This window comes from Nansenia antarctica (assembly GCF_963989245.1).
Source record: "Nansenia antarctica genome assembly, chromosome: 2".
Taxonomy (NCBI): Eukaryota; Metazoa; Chordata; class Actinopteri; order Argentiniformes; family Microstomatidae; genus Nansenia; species Nansenia antarctica.
The window spans coordinates 71,687,537-71,703,826 of NC_137675.1; the positions used below are offsets into that span (position 1 = coordinate 71,687,537).

A 16,290-nucleotide genomic window follows, 5' to 3' on the forward strand; every position below is an offset into this window, starting at 1 on the left:
GGTCATGGAATGTAGCCTATTGCTGGAATCAGCCTTTCCAGGTCCAGGCTCTCCTTGGCTGTGTCCATGCAAGTAGGATGATTGGGCCAAGCAAGCCCATTAAACAGATTAACTTCCAGATGCAACCTCTCTCCTCGTGGGCTGTCTAGTGTTCAGGATCCACCTCTGTCTGTTTTCCAATTTTGTCATGACTATATATAAAAATGCTCCATTGTTGGTTTTAGAATAGCACACATGTCAGATCTTGGCGATGTGTGGCGTTAACCCACAAACTCTTATCTTTAAGCCGGCTAAGCACTTGATGCTGATCTGAGTACATGAGATTCCTTAGGGCCTACCATTCGCTTAAACAAATGTTACTCTTATTTTGTGGTGTGCTAGTAAACCATGTTCGGTGAACGGCCGGTTTGTGTGATGCAACCTCAAAATAAGGTGCTTTGCACCCTGTAAATAAACAGTAAGTGCACCCTTGGCTTGGCCTTACCTCTCATGCTCTTTGTCTTTTCCAGGATGATTCAGGTTGGCTCCCTGTAGTTTGCCTGCCTGCCTGCCCAAGTTCACCATGAGCATCATTCATCAAGACAAACTAGCTAATGAATACCTGCGCTCCAATGGGGGCATGGACTCCAACTATGCACCTGGCATGATCATGTTCAGCCACCTGCCCCCCGTGACCAGCTTCACCCGGCTGGCCGCCCAGTCCGTCATGCAGGACCTGCCCCCACAAGAACTGATCCTGAAGAAGGAGCGGGACTCGCCTGACTGTGGAGGAGGCGGCATGGTGGCCAGCTTGGGGGGCTACGGAGGGGCAGGAGACTACGTCCATGCCATGGGCATCAAGCAAGAGAAGATGACAGAACACGACTACCGTCTGCCACTGTACCCTGGATGCCCTGGCAAGAGCACGGAGCTGCTGGAGGTGTCGATGGGCAACCACCAGAACATGCTAGTGCATGACCTCAGCCATGGCACCGTAAGGCCTTCCGCCGGGCGGGGGGGGATTTGGGATATTGTATGTTTAGTCTGGTCTTGACACACTACCTCCTTTCTTTATTGTCACCATTTTGTAAAGAGGGCATAGGCCTAATGTTTATATTCACTGAGTAAAGGAGTTAGGAGGAGTAACAGGTTACGGAGGTAATTGTGAGGTAAATAAGTTATTTTAGTGTGCTCTTAGTTATAATTTTATTTTGCTTTTATTTTGGCTGAAACCTGAAGTCAAACAAATTGCAATGTTGCGTTTGGCCCTACTTTACATTTAAGTCCAGGAGTCCAAGACTCCCCTGTCTATTGGTTGCTGGTTTGTCAAACATCCAATCTCACCAGAGAAGGATGTAGAAGGGGAGTGTGAGAAAGAGAGGTGAAGTGTGGGGTTGGTTATGTCACCATAAATCTTCAAGGCTTGAGATGCAAAATATAAATCAGTCTTTCCTAGAAAGATGATGTCATTTGGCCTCTGTCGGCATGAATAGAAATGTGTTGGCAAGGACACGGCTGTCTTGTTTGAGCTTGCATCTCAATTGTCTTACACACACACACACACACACACACAAACGTGTGTGTGTATAATATATACACACACAAACGTGTGTGTGTATAATATATACACACACACACCCACACCATCTTAACAATAGCCAAGCTCCAGTAATCATCAGTCACTTGGCAAGCATATTAAAACACCAAATAAATAATTTCCTGCTCTTTCATCGTAAAGATGATATAATGGTTTATGTAAGGACATGTCTGAGAACTTCTTAGATGTCATGCATTGAACTGCTCAATACTTGTGGCTCCCCTTTTTTGTACACGGGAACGTTTTTCGCAAGCACACACATTATGCATTTTAGTTCAGTGAGGAGGAGATTGGAAGATGGAACCATTTTGGGGGAAATAACAATCCATAGTTATGAGTATTTTCATTTGGAGTGCACCCAAAATGGTGCTGTTGTTCTCGGGATAATGGCATACATGTGAGCGAGCAGCCATTTTGAGCCCAGTGGGCCTGTGCTTATTGGGTAGAGGAAATGAGACGTGGTTTGTTTTGGCTAGCTTTGCCCCTAGTCTAATGCAGTGATTGCGCACACGCGCACACACACACACACACACACGCTTGGTATCCATATGGTGTGGTGGAGCAGCCGCCTCGAGTAATAAAGTTAAATTGAAATTTGGGCGGTGTAAATAAGTGAGGTAGGAAGGGATCAATGAGCAGCTGATATCCCACCCACCCTCCCCAAATTAATGCACAGATCCTTTGTGTGAAATAGGCTCTTAAAATTGTTGTGGATTTTGACTTAAGCCTCCAGTTAATTTGGACTAGGCCTTTCCCATTAAATGAGGAATGAGGAGCAGCCCTAACATTGGCAGCTGAACCATGGAGGGAAAGATGAGGGCTATAAATGAGGTTTATTACCCCCCTTCCCCTTCTGACACCCCTTCACTTGCCCTCTGTGATGCTCAGATGAGCTTTCACTAGATTCTGCATGTGTGTTGGTGTGAGCAAGTGTGTATTTAGGCTACAAACCTGTGACTCAAGGCCCTTAACCTTCTCTCAAGTGAATTTGTTGTCTGTCTTTTTCTCTCCTCCTTTTGTCATCTTCACAGCTGCCGAGTCGGTTAGGAAAGGAGTCCACAGGGAGGAGAGGTCGAAGGTCAAATGGTGAAGGACAGGAGGGGAAGCCCAGAAGGAAACGTGGCGAGGCTAAGGTGTGCAGTGCTCCTCCTAATTTGCCATGAGTCAAAATCATTTAGTTAAATACCAGCATCAGCCTTGATTTAGATGCTAGATTCATGTAGCTATTCAATTGATGGCCGTCATTGAAATCAGTTAAATTGATCCTAATTGACCCTGTCTCTTTCCTTTTTGTCCTGTAGCAATCAATGATGCTGGATGCAGATGGAGGTAGCCTGTCACCCCACTCGAAGCCCCACATCTGTGAGCACTGCAACGCTTCCTTCAGGAGCTCCTACCACCTGCGCAGACATGTTCTCATACACACAGGTACCCCTCCCACCCGACATGCACCCCACACCTCCACAGGTTAACCCCCCCCCCAAGAAGCTGATCATAACATCAACAGCCAATCATACCAAAATGGAAGCTACATGTTATTTCAGCCCACCCCCTCAAGCGCATCGGAAAAAGCATGACAAACAAGCTAATTTTGTTGATAGATTATACTTATTTAATTAACGTAAAACTGTTCGGAAAAATAACGAGTGGGTACTTCAAAGCTTCAAGTTGAATGTTAGCAAAAAAAACGAAAATCTGACTTGGGTCAGAAATAGTTTGGAGACTGATTTGACGTATTTCTGTTTTGCGCCTGGTAACTCCAAATACGACGGGCTGCCACATATGTGTGTCCCACTTGCACCGCAAGTGTTCATTTCTATCCGTCTTGCTTGTCTGTGTCTCACAATTATCAATGTCTCTACAAATAGGGCAATTTACATTTTAGATTAAATTAGTCAACACATTTGCAGAGTAAATGATATCCTCTTTACCTGCATGTGGAATGGCTATTGCACTTTTGAGTTAAACTAGTGTTTCCCAAAGCCCCCTGGAACCTCTCACTGATTAGAGTTAAATACAATGTTGAGTTAGACATTCACAATAAAAGGAGAAGAGTGTTAAACTGAGTGATTCTAACCCTGTAGCTGTGGTCTTACAGGGGAGCGGCCCTTCAGGTGCAGCCAGTGTAACATGAGTTTCATTCAGAAGTACCTGCTACAGCGGCACGAGAAGATCCACAGTGGTGAGTGAGATGTCCCATCCCACATGCATGTTGCCTTGCCAACCACATGTCAATAACCTGTGAAAGACATGAACAATCAACGTGAAGATTGTGTGCAAGTGCACTGCTTGGATGCATGCAGACTGCTTTTTTGAACACCAATTGTAGGTAGTAGTGGCTCAATTTTATACTTTGAAACCGATTGAATAAAGACATCTTCCCTGACACTTTGATGTCTTTGTCATGGTAGGAGAGAAGCCCTTCAGCTGTGACCAGTGTAACATGCGCTTCATTCAGAAGTACCACATGGAGAGGCACAAGAGAACCCACAGTGGAGAAAAGCCATACAGATGTGAGACCTGCCAACAGGTCTGCATAGAAAAAACCTTGAAATTCAGTTCCCTTTCAACACGGCACAAGGAATGGTCATACTAGTACAGCATCTCAATGTTTCATACTATTAAAATGCATGTTGAAATGCAAGTGTTCATTTTTATTTTCTACAGGCAATTTGTTTCTTTGTAACAAGTTCTTTTCTTCTTTTTTTTTTTTTTTTCCTCCCTGTGCTGCAGTTTTTCTCCAGGACAGATCGATTGCTCAAGCACAAGCGAACGTGTGGAGAAGCCATAAAGAAGGGTCTGGAGCCGGGGATGTTGGACATGGGCTGTGCAGACATGGGACAGGGCAGCTATGGAATCACTCAGGGAAATGCTGGGGCCTCCGGCCGAAAAAGGGGCAAGTCCAAAAACTCTGGAGAAGGTGGGGAGCGCAAGCGAAAGAAGGGGGCCGCGGCAGCAGCAGCAGCCGCCGCGGCAGGGATGGGGGTCTCACACATTCATGGGGCAGCTGGAGGATACAGTCTCCATGACTACTCAATGGAGAATCACACAGTGTCCTCCTCTACTCAGCCAGGGCCCAGCATGCATCAGGCGCACCACGGTCGGCCCCCAAAAATGGCCTTCAAAAAGGCCAACCGTAAGGGCCTGGACAAGGGGGGCCTGGGGCAGGCCAAGCAGGGCTCCATGGAGCAGGGTAGTGGAGGGGGGATGGATGGGCTGGGGCTCCTGCAGGGCTCTGGGGCCAAAGCAGGCCCCATCAGCAGCAACTATGATGACGCCATGCAGTTCCTCAAGAAGAGGCGCTACTTAAACGCAGCAAACAACACAGCATCAGGTCACGGGGTGTCTGCCGGTGGCAGCAACGAGTATGAGGTCAACGTTGGCCACCTGTCATCCCAGCAGTCGGTCATCCAGGGTGTGGTTTCTGGTGTGTTGGACAGTGACACGCCATTGAGTCTGCTGGACTCTTCCCCCATGGGCGTGGACAAGCACGACAAATCTGTCATCCCAGACGAGGTGTTGCAGAGCCTGCTGGACCACTACACCCAGAAGCCAGACGGTTCTCACCACGACGTGCATTTTGACATCAGCGGCCAGCACGTGGAGCTGCACGCTTCCTCGGGAGACGGGGCCGACCTGGGCCACGACGCCGACTCCCCCAGCCCGTCTGGGGACAAGGCGGTCATCATGCACGAGTACTCCCGCTTCCTCCTGCAGGCTCTGGAGCGCACCAGCCACAGCGCAGGCTTCCCCCTCGGCCCCGGCCCCACTTCTACAGGCCCTTTCATCACCAGCACACACTCTGGCAACCCTCTGTTCTCTGACAAGCATGTGTACACTACGTCCCCGCTGGAGTGTGGCTTCGGCCAGTCGGTGCCCTCACCCTCCCTGTCCTCCTCCGTGCCAAAGTCCCACTTTGCAATGCTGTCGGGCTCCTCGCCGCAGCACGGCTTCCACCTGAGCAGCCTGGAGTCCGCCACCCACCAGCAGCTCACCCCATCTCAGGAGCTCACCGACCAGATGGAGAAGCAGCACTCCTCCTCTCCCCCTTCCTCCTACCAGATCAGTCCATCTGACCTGGCCAGCCAGAAAGACCAGCAGCCCACTAAGAATGGCAATGGGGGCTATTCGCAGGACCTGGCCTCTCTGGACTCCTCCAAGGCTTACCAGATAGAGAACTTTGCCCAGGCCTTTGGCTCCCAGTTTAAGGCTGTTGGCCGCGGCTCCTTGTCTTATGCCGCTGATTCTAGCGCGGAGGTGGACCACAGGATAAGGACGTCGGTCTCCGAATTCTCAGGGTATACTAGTTTGTTAGCCGACGTCCATGAGCCAGTCAGTACAGGTTCCAAAACCCCAACAAGCCAAAGCTACAGATGAGGGCCTGGGACGGGAGAACGTTCTGTTTGGTGGTTCATGTTTTTGTTGTCTTTTTCTTTTCTTTTTTTTGCTCCTATTTTATTATTATTTTGATTTTTTTTTAAGTGATGTTTTTGTTGTTATTATTACACTGCCGCTATGTATGCCCAATCCTACTCCCTGGGATCGGCCTGCAAGGCCTCCTTCAAATGCAACTTTTTTAAATATCTTTTTTTAAGTCGTATTTAGTCCGTTTTATTCATTTTGTATTAGTGTCATTTTTAGGTGTGCTTGTTGATCGTTAGATTGAAAAGTACTTTTTAAGCAAGCATAGAGTAGCAACAGACATTTGTTTATTTTCCCATCAGCTTAAGTGTTTTAGCAATCAACATTACAATTGTAAAATAACAATGATGGCAGGGAATAGCCCAGAACTGAAATAGCAAAAAAAAAAAAAGATATTGTCTGTTACAAGGATAAAAGTATTACTCAGGAAAAAGTGTAAAAGGAGAGATGTATGTAGTAGTGCAGTGAGCACTCATTTTAGAGGTGTAACTTTGTGACTACAAAGAGGATGCTTTGTTTGGATATTTTTAATGTTTTATTCCTTGGTAAATGAGTGCGACAAAATAAAGGAGACTGCTGCCAGCTCACTTACACTGAGAACACTTTCCACTTAGCTATATAGAGATTATGGTACTTTCTTGTCAATGTGAAAATCATGTTTTCTTTCAATAAGGGCCATATATATTTATAAAAATATATATATGTATAATAACAGATATAATCATTCTGGGGGACTGCCAGGTGAAGTCGAGGAAGAGGGGGGCGGGGGTCGGGTTGGGGTTTATTGTTCTTGTTAGTTTTGGGAAGACAAAGTGATAGGGCTTTTCATTGGCCAATAGAGGTTGCTGTTGGACAGCGGTGGTATGGCCTTCCTCATCTTATCCCCCTCTTCTTCCTCAATTCTCTTCTTTCTTTAAAAGAATCCGATTAGCACTTTGAGCCGTTCATTCCGTTGAATAAACTACCCGATCAGATCATGGAAGATGCAACATTTGAAACTGACTTGCTTTCTAAGGAGATGTGTTTGGATGATGGGGGTAGGGGGGGATTGTTGAGTTTAAATGCATCCCTCGCAAAGGAGGGGTTTGGGAGATGGGTGGTGGTCTTAGATTGGGATTCCCTATATTTGGATGGCATGGTTTAGTATGGGAGGGATTTGAACAATGGGAGGGGGGTGGGTTGGTCTTGGGATTTTTTATTTTTTACTAGCATTGTCTCCTGGATGTTATCAAGTGTAGGACTGGTTTAGATGGGGAGGGGGGGAGGGGTGTAATATGGGAATATGTTAAAAGTAATTTACAGCCCCGTAGTTTTAGTTAAATGGTTACCCAGTATAGCAGCTTTGCTTTACTATTTGAATTTGATGCAAAAAGTGTTTAAAGTCGCTGAATATTTCCTCTACTGTTACTGAAACAGCCTGGAAACCATGTCAGGAAATGATGTCTGAGTGAATTCTACTCATCTGTAATAAACAAGACGGTTCAGAAATAGGGCTGGGTTCAAAAAATCGATTTCCCGATTCTGAATCGATTTAATGAGCGATTATCGATTCATAAATCCCGAGATCGATCTTTCATGTTTGTTTTTTGTGTGTTTTTTCTTCTGCTTGCAGCTTCGTTTGTTTTTTTTGTTTGTTTTTTTCTGCTTGCAGCTTCAACCCGCAACGAGATCTCGTTTTGTCCTGCTCATCTCTCGTCATCATTTTTATTCTTAAAGATACATGAAAGATCGATCTCGGGATTTATGAATCGATAATCGCTCATTAGATCGATTCAGAATCGGGAAATCGATTTTTTGAACCCAGCCCTATTCAGAAATGTTTTGTGTGCTGGTGATACCAAGGGTATTTCTTCTCTGTAGTGAGAAATGGGGTGCCTAATCCTGGGAAATGTTGTCAGCAAGGAAATGGAAATGTCTATTGCAATTCTCTCATGCATTGTTAGATGTTATTTCTTGTAGTCCTGCAATGATTCTTTAATTTATTTATGCTGTACTTTTTTGTAAATCGAACAATAATTGCATTGTCTTCCATTAGTCACAACTAAGCCTTTTGTGCTAGAAATGCTATCACTCTTTTTGATTCTATTTTTTCTATTTATCCTTTTTTCCCCTGATGCCCCCTTGTCTTACAGAATCAAGAAACATGGCTGAATGACTGCAATATTGCAATATCATAGGGAACAATGACTGACCACTAGAACCACGAGCTATGTTTTTATTGAAAGGGTGAGGGGTAAACAGTAAAAACCTTAGAATTGACCTTTATATACCTCGTATGACTGTAAACACAACCAGGGACAAAGGACAGAAGGTTTGATGTATGTAGCAGAGATGCTGTTGTATGTACAAAACACCGTTTTTTGTGACTATTTTTAAACCTTGCGTAAATGACGTTCATGGGACCTGTCAAGAGTGTTATTGCTTTATGGTTCTGTTCATGCCTAATGCCAACCAGTGTTTCAGTCGACAGTTGAACTCTTGTCTTGTCTCTCTTTTCTGTTACTTGCCATATTGTTGTTATGATGTATGCCTATTGTTTACAATAAATGTACAAAACACTACATCTAAGTCTTTCCCCCCCATATAATTCGCATGATAAATTCTTTTGTACAACTTTATTTTTCCCCTTTTTGTCACCACACCAAATTTGTAGCTGTTATCTTCCCTTTGTCTTTATTTTGTTTCAGATTCTTGTGATCCGATTCACAAGGCTGTACCTGTCCAATGACTTTTAATTAATTAGGAAAAAACAATAAAAATGCTGATCTAAACGTTTTTATTCCTTTCTTGTTTTGAGGAGTGCCTCCTGGTTAAGTTCTTTGTTTGAGTGTTAGGTAAATACAGTACATGTTGACTATGAAATGACTTATACTTCACACTTGGGCTCAATCCCATTTCACCACATGGCCCTAGATTTTAGCCCTACCCCTCTGTTTTGTGTCTTCACGTGCAGGGCAGGGGTGTCCCAAGTTCATGTAGCGGTAGGGCTACATAGATTTTTAGGGACCAGATTCCGGAGAGCCACAACACTCCATCTTATGAAATCCCAGAATGCCTTGCGAATCATCGTCACAATAGTGAAAACAGGAATAAGCAGGAAAAGACCTCCACGCATGTTAAAAAGAAATATAACCATAGTTATCTTATTTATCTCAATTATCTTAGTTTAATGTCATTTCGATGTATTAGACCTTTTCTTTATAACAAGCATAACAAAAGAAATGCTATGTCTAGCAGCTGAGGTAGTAGCTGTGTCTCTAATGTTAGCTGTCTAACTAACTATCTAACATGACCTATTTTAAGGCTTATTTGTGCATGACAGTCCCGCATTGTGACATATTTCCATGTCGCATTCCCCCCTTCGATGGCATATGACGCCCGAAATTTAACTAAAGTTCAGCTGCGAAGTTGTTGCACTGTTGTCCTATTCTGGCTTTTCTATGATACTACTGATGACATATCAGGGTCTTCAAGGGTTATCCCATTTCAAAAGGGACGATTTTCAAGCATTACCCCTTGTGACTCTCTTCCGAGGGGCAAGCCAAAAAGCCAGTGGCACTCCAAAACGAGTGGTAGGGGTAAACATGACAAATGGGATTGGGCCTTGTACCTCACACACACTTTTTAAATAATGGTTCTTTAATGTGTTATGTGTACGTGCATTGCTAATGTCAGGTAGTTCAGCTAACAGCCTTCCTAATGGTATCGTAAGTGTTGAACAGTGATGATGATACCTGTCAGAGACCGAATCTATGAATTTGTCTTGTTTCTGTTCATCAGCAATTGTACATAAGCTGCACACTTTCACCACCAGGGGGTGAGAGCAGTCCATCACTTCCAGCAACTCTTACCAAAAAATGTTCCCTACAAAATGCTCCCTACAAAACGACTACTGATAATTATGTGTTAAATAAAACACTGCACCTGTTGATGCTGTTTAGCGTCCATGACTAGGTGTATGATGTAAGCCCCTCTTGAGCATTGGGCCTTGTATCACATAGCCAATACACAGTATAGCATTATCACTAGTGACTAGGCATCATCACTTCCTCTTCAGCCCTCTGTTGGATTGTTATAGTGGTTCCCTGTTCCCCAGAAAAGGAAGAAGTCATGTTGTCTGTATTGGATTTATTTACTAGTGATAAGTTCTAGTGTTTGGTGATCAAGTTGCCATTGTGATGTTCTATTTAGGTTAGGAAAAATAAGGATCAGACTATGTTTCTATGAACGTTAAATTGACAGATATTCTATCTGCCTGTTGAAATATGAATCTGAACCTGTTAATACCTGCGGACACAGTAACTACCACTCCTACCGCACACTGAGAGTAGGTGTAGCCAACTTTGACACATTATTTATATTAATTTTATCTTTCCGTTTTCTATATTGGAGGATAGCTCATTGTAATGCATAGAAATGAATGATACATTGTATCAAACATGTGGTTGATACCATTTCTCATTCCATTCTGAGCCTGTCCTCCTATTTCTACCTCCACCAGCCTCCACTGACGGGTTTTGTTTGTAGTCTGATGTTGAACAACGACTATGTAGTTCCAGCCATTCTTTTATCGTGTCCCCCATGTCATTGTGAGGTTGGCGCCTATTTATATATCGTCAGTTGAATAGTTGAATTGAGTGTATGTTTGTAGATGATGACATTTGTACATCATTTTACATTTTTATCAACTCGTTGATCAATGTCATTGTGTTATCTAGACCTCATTGACATGTAAATCGAAGCTGACTGTAGATTTCTCATCAATAATGAAACGTACACGGAAACAGGCTTAAAATCAATACAGGTGGCATACACAAGAAAATATTTTTGGCGTGAACTAAAAAAGAAAATACCCCCCAAATAAATATTTCTCAGTCTTTGACTCGCAGAACAGTGTTTAAGTTTCCAGGAACTGAATGTCAAGGAGATGTTTTTGGCTAGTCATGAATGCATGTGCTTTCTAAACAATGGGTACCCTGCCAACCAGGCAATGAGTTTCTTTTCTCCTCAGACTCTTTATCCTCCTGTTGCTTCTCCCTTCTCCCCACAGTGGAGAAGTCAGTGAAGTGTGTGGATGCGGGGGGTGGGGATGGTCTTATCCACTGCTGGTAGAAAGGCAACATGTGGAACTGTGTAGGCAAGAGATAGTGAGTAGCGAACATCAGAGGGAGTTGGACTCTGGGGATACAGCACAAGGCCAGGGCTGAGTTGAACCAGACTTGCTGTAGGAGACAGGCGAGTTCTCCCTCCTCAGCCAGGATGTGGCCCAGATGGGGGTCGTAAGATGGCATGCCTATGGGAGGGTGGAGTGGATCTGCCCAAATGGGGAGGATCTTCATTGAAAGTGCTTTCTGGTCTAGGAGAAGGAATTTGTCTGAGAAACTACCCTAATGCTTTGTATTACGGTGGTTCACTCTCTCTCTCATTCTCTCTCAGTCTCTAATTATTGTCCGTTGTTATCAAATGTGTCAATTCAAGTTCACCTTCACATTTTATGGTGAACCTTTTTTTTGGGTGAAATGTTATTGGTTCATTTGGCAGACCCCCTTTTGAAGGATCCCAAACAAAACCCTTTTCTTTATGTATAGTATGGCATTCAAATAAGGGCCATGGACACTTCAATTCCAGTGTTGGGTTTATTGTTTTGGGGCTGTCACTTTCTGCCTTCATCATCTATTTATTGTGGCCTAAAGCAGTCTCGCCCCACCTTAAACTATACGGTAGCTATCCCCTTGCCATCAGTCTATTTGCCTGACCAAATATTTCTTGGTAATCTATTGAGAACAATACAAACAAATCACCACCTCAAAATCATCTATAGATAGGCCAGTCCATTCAGCCCATGCTGAGTATAGTATAAAGGCCTGACAGCTGTATCAAACTGTGGTTACTTGGCTCCAACATCAGATTTGTACACTTTGACATATGTGCACTCATGGTAGGCCTACCGTCTCTCAACATAACCAATTTAATGTAATATAAGATGGGCCAGCACTGTAGTAGAACATCCACAAATAAGACGTCTGGAGAAAAAGGACAATGTTCTGGGTTAGTGCAGTCATGCTGACCCAACATTATGTTTACAAAGACTCGTCTCATTTAGGCAGTAGGCACCCATTTAAAACTTCTGATTGAACAATTGCTTGACTCATAGGAAAACACAACTAGAATTGGAGCAATCTATGGTACATTGGTATGATGGTCGGATAGAACATTATGCAATACTGATGTACAAAATGACAAAATGACAGATGAATGAAAGGCAGGGTTTCCAAAGGTTCATTTTCCAAAGGTTCCACGGATAATGTGGATGTCAGAATTGATTAGACTAAACCTTAACTAATTCATAATTACTTCAAAACAAAGTTAAAATTCAGCATTTCTGTCCTCCATTAGCACACAAACTTAATGTTGCCAGGGACGTAGTAGGCTATATTTCGCGAGGGGGTGCTGCCAAAAATATTGGGGTCCCCCCCAACTTTAACCAGAGAAAATGTTGCATATCACCTGTTACAAGCAATTCTGGTAACCTTTGATGGGAGAATAACGTAGCAGTTAGTGTGAGTGAAAAGCGTTGAATCCAACATCAGTCACACAATTTAACCAGCCTAGATGACACACACACACCATCACAAGATAACGAGATCTGGATACAGGAAAAGCGCTATACAAATAAAGTTATTATTATTATTATTATTATTATTATTATTATTAAATAAATAGCAATTAACAATCAATATGAGTGCAAAATATTGTGTCCCGAAGCGACCGCTAAGTCCGTGTACCTGATAGTGGTCAACTCGTCATGTACTGCACCCTCACAGAGCATGAAGTGAGACGCGTGCTGAAGGCGGTGGACCCCAGGAAAGCCTCTGGGCCGGATGGCGTCCTGGGACGGGTGCTGAGGGACTGCGCCGACCAGCTGGCCGGGGTTTTCACCAACATCTTCAACCAGTCCCTGTCCCAGGCCACCATCCCACCCTGCCTGAAAACCTCAACCATCATCCCAGTCCCGAAGAAAAGCACGGTGAGCTGCCTAAACGACTACCGCCCGGTGGCACTCACACCAATCATCATGAAGTGCTTCGAGAAACTAGTCCGGGCCCACATAGTCACACGCCTCCCGCCCAACCTGGATCCATACCAGTTCGCCTACAGAGCCCACAGGTCCACAGAGGACGCCATCGCGACGACTCTCCACGCCACTCTATCCCACCTGGAGAGGGGAAACAGCTACGCGAGACTGCTCTTTGTGGACTTCAGCTCTGCCTTCAACACCATCCTTCCAGACAGGCTAGTGACCAAACTACTAGACCTGGGACTATCACACTCTATATGTGCATGGATCACGGACTTCCTGTCCGACCGCCCCCAGAGGGTGCGGGTGGGCTGCCACACCTCCACAGCCCTCAGACTCAGCACTGGGTCCCCCCAGGGCTGCGTGCTAAGCCCCATCCTCTACAACCTCTACACCTACGACTTCACCCCCGTCCACCCCAGCAACTCCATCGTAAAGTTTGCAGACGACACCACCGTGGTGGGCTGCATCTCGGGGGGGGGGACGAGGCGGCGTACAGGGATGAGGTAGAGCAGCTGAGCAAGCTGTGCAAGGTTAACAACCTGCTGCTGAACCAGTCAAAGACCCAGGAAATCATCGTGGACTTCAGGAGGAAAAAATCTGAGGTCCAGCCCCTGCTCATCGACGGAGAGAGCGTGGAGAGAGTCTCAACCCTCCGATTCCTGGGGGTGCACATACAGGATGACCTGTCCTGGAAGAACAACACAGCAGCCACCATCAAGAAGGCACAACAGCGGCTCTACTTCCTGAGAGTCCTCAGGAAGGAACACATCAAGCAGGAGATAATGGTGGCCTTCTACCGCGGCGCAGTGGAGAGCATCCTCACCTACTGCATCTGCAACTGGTTCTCCAGCTGCACAACCGCAGAGAGAAATGCGCTACAGAGAGTCGTGAACAGCCCAGAAGATCACCGGCGCCCCCCTCCCCTCTCTGGAAGAGCTGTACAACACACGCTGCCTCAGGAAGGCCTCCAAGATCTCCAGAGACCCAACCCACCCTGGGTACGAACACTTTGCCCGGCTGCCCTCGAAAAGGCGGTACAGGACCATGGCCGCAAGGACAAACAGACTGAAGCACAGCTTCTACCCCAGGGCCATCCAGGCCCTGAACACAGCAAAGACCTAGGTTCTGGGCCCTGGACAGTCTGGACGGATTGATGGCAGCTGCTGGATTGAAAAAATCAGGCGTAGTGCTGAGGCACAAATGTGTACATTTCAAGCCTGCAAACTGCGACACTTTAAATGAATGTGCAATAACACTATGTGCAATATGACAACCCTAGTCGTTTTATCTGTACAGTATAGTATAGTGGATAGTGTACATAGCCTTTATTTATGTAAACTAGCTCCTTTCCCTTCTTGTTTTTTTAGTTTTTTTTTTCTCTTTCCTAGCACCAGGGGAGTTACCCCTCCCAAATGTCGTTGTTTGGTACCTGTACTATAGCAATGACAATAAAGACCATTCATTCATTCATTCATACTGTAGTGAAAGTGTCTGGGTTGCCAGATGGGCTACTTTTAATCACACTGGGCCGGAAAAAAGCATTTGTGGCAACAGACATACAGTTTAGCTGTAGGAGATGGGCACCTGGCCAATAGTAATTAGAGGTTTTCTGACAATCTATGTTTTGGGCTGTTTTTTTGGTGGATTTAGCGTTTTTTAGACTGTGGTTAAGATGGACATTTTCAATCCCATCTGGCAACCCTACTGTCCGCCTTTAGAACCAGTTTTTGAAGAGAAACAGAATCAGAAGAAGAGACATGAATTAGCTACCTCAGTTAAACTGACCGTCACACAGAGAAGACATGTTTGATGCTCCATCACCTGCTTTATATATACTGTATATACATATACTTTCTGCTGTTTGGGTCTCTCTGCAATGCCCAAGGTAAGAATAGTTGTTATGTATGTTATCGGCGACCTTGAGTGCCATGAAAGGCGCCTTATAAAATACATGTATTATTATTATTATTATTATTATTATTATTATTATTATTATTATTATTATTATTATTATGTATTGTGTCAAAAAGTTGTTAACTCTTGTTGAAGAGGTCTAGTTACCATGGTGATATTATTAGCTGATTACTTTCGAGTTTAGGCTTAATCCAGGTTTAGTAAATTAATCAGAGACCTGTTGAACATCATCATTTTAACCCTAACATTCTTTTTTTTTTAAATATATATTTATTTATTATTAAAGTGGGATTCATTTATGTTTCAGTGTCCATCATCTCTGGGTTCAGGCCAAATGTAAACAAGATGGAGCTGGATTAACCCTTGTGTGATGTTCACTTTTTGGACCCTTTCGTACTGTTCGGGTCCAGTTGACCCGGGACATCATTGGGGTTTTAAAAGCACTTGTCCTGACACGGTGCTCCTAGTCCCAAGGGTGACCCGTACAAGGGGGTATACTCAGGGCGCAAGAAAGCCCCAAAATAGCCCATAATATTAAAGGGCGCCTCCTGTGGGCACAAACAGGTACTGTACCCAATAATGCACAATAGGTACTGTGTACACATTCAAAAGTGCATATCTTTTGTTCTGGTGGATCTAGGGGGCTGCCCTTTGGAGAGGCTGGAGCAGAGGATGCTAGTAACAACCCACAAAGTGTCAGACCCCTGGGAATAGGTGTACGACAGCATGATGAGTAGAACCGTTTTTACGCACATGATGCCCCTAACTTTCAAAATGCAAAATCCACTATAATAAAGACCTGGGTGTCATAAATCATACTTATCTAGGAAAAATGTTAATGAAACAATGTTTTCATTGCTGTTTATTATTTTGAATTTATATTCTCAATTGAATTTCACATTTATCTAATTATAATCAAAGCTGTAAAGAAAATACAGGTGATGAACAAGAATAGAAATTAAAGAACCAAACTAAGATTGTTTTTGCCAATAGCTATGAAATACATCTCTCAAAAATGTCTGCAAATGCTGAATCACAAAACACGAACGGAATGTACACTGTTTTCACTGTCACTGTCGAAATACAGTATTATGTCTGAAAAATCCCAAATAATTCTGAAATACCACTGACTACAATTGTGTGTGCATGGGTATGCCTATCTACACAACACATGAAGCACAGAATGTGACAGTGTGTGTACCTCAAATGTACTTTTTGCAGTTGCTGCATACGTTCTGTATAGTGCAAGATTTTTTTTTTTTTTTTTTACAATGTTGCACTTCAAAGGGTAAAAAGT

The 16,290-nt window shown here is 44.2% G+C and overlaps 1 protein-coding gene across 1 annotated transcript; it reads left to right on the forward strand.

Moving 5' to 3' along the window:
- Nucleotides 1-562: 562 nt before the first annotated feature.
- On the forward strand, nucleotides 563-5,953 carry znf281a (zinc finger protein 281a; the record flags this gene model as incomplete). The annotated part of the gene is made up of 6 exons (XM_080524918.1): nucleotides 563-973; nucleotides 2,608-2,709; nucleotides 2,878-3,004; nucleotides 3,675-3,758; nucleotides 3,988-4,106; nucleotides 4,310-5,953. The coding sequence occupies 6 exons, from the start codon at nucleotides 563-565 to the stop codon at nucleotides 5,951-5,953; spliced, it is 2,487 nt and encodes an 828-aa protein (XP_080381044.1).
- Nucleotides 5,954-16,290: the final 10,337 nt, after the last annotated feature.